This window comes from Eublepharis macularius, chromosome 5, assembly GCF_028583425.1.
Source record: "Eublepharis macularius isolate TG4126 chromosome 5, MPM_Emac_v1.0, whole genome shotgun sequence".
NCBI classification, from domain to species: Eukaryota; Metazoa; Chordata; class Lepidosauria; order Squamata; family Eublepharidae; genus Eublepharis; species Eublepharis macularius.
In genome coordinates, this window is record NC_072794.1 from 170,979,788 (window position 1) to 170,983,755 (window position 3,968).

General features: G+C 55.0%; 1 protein-coding gene across 1 annotated transcript; it reads left to right on the forward strand.

The window, feature by feature from the left end:
• The first annotated feature begins 434 nt into the window (after nt 1-434).
• On the forward strand, nt 435-3,483 carry ID1 (inhibitor of DNA binding 1). The gene is made up of 2 exons (XM_054979743.1): nt 435-901; nt 2,939-3,483. Exons 1-2 carry the CDS (start codon nt 497-499, stop codon nt 2,978-2,980), a joined length of 447 nt encoding a protein of 148 aa, XP_054835718.1. The 5' UTR covers nt 435-496; the 3' UTR covers nt 2,981-3,483.
• The last annotated feature ends 485 nt before the right edge of the window (nt 3,484-3,968 follow it).

A 3,968-nucleotide genomic window follows, 5' to 3' on the forward strand; every position in this document is an offset into this window, starting at 1 on the left:
GCTGGGGGAGGGGGAGGGGGAGGGGAAGGAGGTGATAAAAGGAATTTAATACCGAGTTTGTTTCCGCGTCTGTGTGTGAATGGGGAGGTGGGAGGAGGGGGAAATGTCAGGCCCGTCGTTAAAAACTATTTATTTTCAAGTGCTTGTCACATTCCTTTCATCCAGAGAAAATGCCCCCGAGCAGCCTCCACCTGCAGCTCTTCCCGATCTCCCTTGAAAAGCGAGAAACACACAAGTTGCATTTTTTTTTTTGTTTGCAAAAAGGCAGGCTGCAGCTCGGTCTCCGCCGGGTTCAATACAAGGGGGAGGGGCTTAGGAAGCCGCGCCTCTCGGATCCACGATTGGCCGCTTCGCCGGCGGGTGGCTCCGCCCCCGACCCGGGAACTCTATAAGTCGCGCTCCCCGCCTGACGGTGCGCCACTCGCAGCTTTGCAGCCGTCTGGAGGTGCCGGGAGGCTCCGTGCGCCCTTTCCGCCCCGTCGCACGCTCGCCTGCCATGAAAGTGGCCACCGCCGCAGCCCCCGCCGCGTCCCCCGGGCCCAGCTGCGCCCTCAAGGGCGTGCGCCTGGGCGGCGGGGCCGGGGAGCCGCTGTCGCGCTGCCTGTCGGAGCAGAGCGTGTCGCTGTCGCGGGCCGGCAGCCCGCCGCCCCCTCGGGGCTTGCCGCTGTGCCCGGAGCAAGCGGCCGCCGCCGCCTCGCTGCTGATGGACATGAGGGGCTGCTACTCGCGCCTGGCCGCCCTGGTGCCCACCCTGCCCCGCCACCGGCGCGTCTCCAAGGTGGAGATCCTCCAGCACGTCATCGACTACATCTGGGACCTCCAACTGGAGCTCCAGCACCCGCTGGGCGCCGGGCCGCCCCCGTCGAGAGGCGCCCCGGAGGCGGCCGGAGCCGGGCCCGAGGTGAGGCGCCGCTGCCGCCCGACCGGGGAGGCGGGTCTGGACGGGGCGGGGGTCGCAGGGCGCCATCTGAGGGGCGAAGGAAGCAGCTCTGCCCTCAAACAAGCCTTGGCTTCGCACCGACGTCCCTTCCAGCCGTCGGGGGTCACCTGCCTGATCCCGAGGCCGTCTTGGTGGTTCTGGCCCGGCCTTGGGTAGCTGACGGATGGTTAGCCACCCCCCCCCCCAGAGCAACCGTTCTTGGCTTTACCCCGACATACCTTTAGCCGTCGGGGGTCACCTGCCTGGCCCCGAGGTCCCCCTGGTGGTTCTGATTCTGTTTTGGAGTATGGGGGGGGGAATCTGACGGCTGGTGAACCAATTCCGCCCCTCCCCCGGCAGCCATTCTTGGCTTCACCCCGACATCCCTTCTAGCCGTCGGGGTTCACTTGTCTGGCCCCGAGGTCCCCTCGGCGGTTCTGGCCCTGCTTTGGGCAATGGGGGGAATTGACCACGAGGTGGCCGAGTTCTGGCCCCTCCCAGCAAGGGGGGCTGCATGCTTTGGGAAACGCTCAGAGCTGCTTGCTTGGGTGCTGCCTCCCCCTCCCTATATAGGATGTGGGGCCTGCGGGATTCCCCCGTTCTCTTTGCGGGGGGGGGGGCGCCTCGGAAGCAAAGCAGAGTCAGGACTTGAATGGACAAAGGACTTTGCAGCAGAAGACTATGGGAAGCCACCTCTGCTGCTCCCTTGCCTTGACAGCCCCTTAGTGCGGGTCCCCATATGTTGGTTGTGGGTTGATGGCACATATGCATGCTCTCTCCTTCTTTGCTTTGCCAGGTGCTTTGGCCGCGAAGGACTCCTTTGGGGTACCTCTAGGGCTGACACACCCACCCACCTGCCTAACATGCAGTTCCTCTTAGATGCTCTCCAGTGATTCTAGCCATCCCAGCCTTTCCCCGCCATGGCTGGGCAGTCCACCCCACTTCCTCATCCCGACCCATGTATTCTCTCCCAGATACTTTTAATACTCTGCTTACAAAGATCCCACCTTCTATAGACTGGGAGGGCGCCTGGCTTCCTCCAGCCCTTTCCCTGCTCTTTGCTTTGGTTGTTGCCTTGGGGGTTCTCTTGGGTCAAGGATTCCATTTCCTGGAAATACCGTCACAACTGTCCCAAGGGGGTGTGAGTAGCATTGGCGCCCTGGTGCAACAAATTCTTCTGCCCCTTTGTAAAACCCTTCTGTTTACTCTTCACTCCCTGCCCCCCCCCCCAAACTATTTCTTCTGTGAATGAGGGAGCTGAGGCAGGCTGTCCCTTTAAACACTGATGAAATCTATGTAATTCTTCTGTATTCTGATGAACCAAATTGATACACAGCATTGTGCAAGCTTTCGGTCCTACTAGGACTTTTCATCAGGCTGGGTGTTAAAAAATTCAGTTGCTCTCGCTGACAGCGTAAGATCAGGTCCTAACATCGCATCCAGAGAAATCTGCTTTTCTCATCTTTCCATCCTTTAAAATTTTTGTAAAAACCAGCCTGAAGAAGAGTCCTGGTGAACTCTAAAGCTTGCATTTTTTAATTGACACAAAGGAAAAGATAGTATGAGGGGTTATATTTTGTTCTGGGGTGTTGTGAAGACTGGTGTGGCTGTACAGCTTTTTCTGCTATCCTTTTGAGGCAAAGGGTGTTTATCTAGTTTAGACCATTTCACCGCGTTCCCTGTGGCGTTCCTTGCTAAAGCTTCATGGAGAAAGCCAAGAAGACAAAATTCTCTTTAAATTACTGGAAGCATGTAAGCTGCTGTGTGTCACAGCATTCTTGAATTAGGAGATGGCTTCAGGCTGTCTTTCGAAGCTCCTAGTTGAACTTTTGAGACTGAATTTGCCAAGCGCCCTCAATAAGCACTATTGCCCTGTCTATCAGATGTGTCTTCATTCTTGCTGACTGTGCTGACTTGCATTATGTCAACCGCCTTGAGCCTCAAGTGAGAAAATGTGGACTATGAATAACATAAAAATAAATCGTAACTGGATGCTGACCCTTTGCCGTTTCTTTGCAGGCTGCCTGTGTGAGCTCTGACGACCGAATCCTGTGTCGCTGAGAGCTGGTCTGAGATTGCAGAAGAGAAACCCTCCAGAAAGAAACAACTGTCTCATTGCCCCACCAGTGGTGGGGGGATAGGAGAGCCTGGTTGTAGATGGGCTGCGCCCCCTGTGCCCCCCACCCTTTCTCCTGGCCTGGACTTGATCCGCTATAGACTCTGTACTGAAGGGGAGAGAAATGGCTGCCTAGCTTGCCTCCCTCTATAGGGGTGGGGTGTGCCTGTCTGGAACCCAGGACCGAGGAACCAACAGAAGAGAACCAGAAGTGGCCTTGTAGCAAAAGCCCTTTGAGTGGCTTAATGCTTATGGACTTGACTGTCACCCGTCACTGGTCGAATGCTTGTGTTTTTTGTTTTTTTTTTAAAAAGCGGGATGTTATAACCCTCCATTTACTTCTCAGATTTCTGAGAATCAACTTTGTATTGTATATTACAATGACATGTTTTCTGGAAATATTGTTCTACAATAGCTTGGGTTTTTGTTATTAAACAAATGCATATTGCTGCCTTTGCCACTTGCGTGCTTTTTCTCACAGGCAAAGAGATTGGTCTGCGTAGCCAGAAGAAGGGGGGGGGTACCTAAAAGGCCATTTAGCCCCACCCTCTGTGGAAAAGCAGGAATGCCCCCCTCCTTACCCTCTTATGCAATCCATGCCCTAGTCAAAGTGAGGGATGTTGCGGAACTCTTCGAATACTGAAAAGTTCCTTTACATGTGTTCAGTATACCTTACAACAGTCCCATAAGGTAGGCCAGTAGTACCCTCTATTCCAGCCACAGAGGGAGGAGAATGGTCAAAAGTTTGCCGAGTTGGAGGTTCCATCGCATATTCTCGGGCTCACTAGTTTGTATGGGAGGGGGAGGACTGGTCCAGAGAGGACTGGTCCTTTAATGTTTCAGTCTTAACAGACACTGTTCCATGAAAATAAGCTGTGGGAAAAGCTCCCCCAATGATGTCAGGAGTTGCAGCAGAAGGGCCTGAATTAGCAG

What these genes read in the sequence shown, in the direction of transcription:
- ID1 (XM_054979743.1), top strand. Translation starts at nt 497, where the DNA reads ATGAAAGTGGCCACCGCCGCAGCCCCCGCCGCGTCCCCCGGGCCCAGC. An exon ending in CGGCCGGAGCCGGGCCCGAG is followed by an intron (nt 902 to 2,938) that starts GTGAGGCGCCGC and finishes GTTTCTTTGCAG; the next exon opens with GCTGCCTGTGTGAGCTCTGA.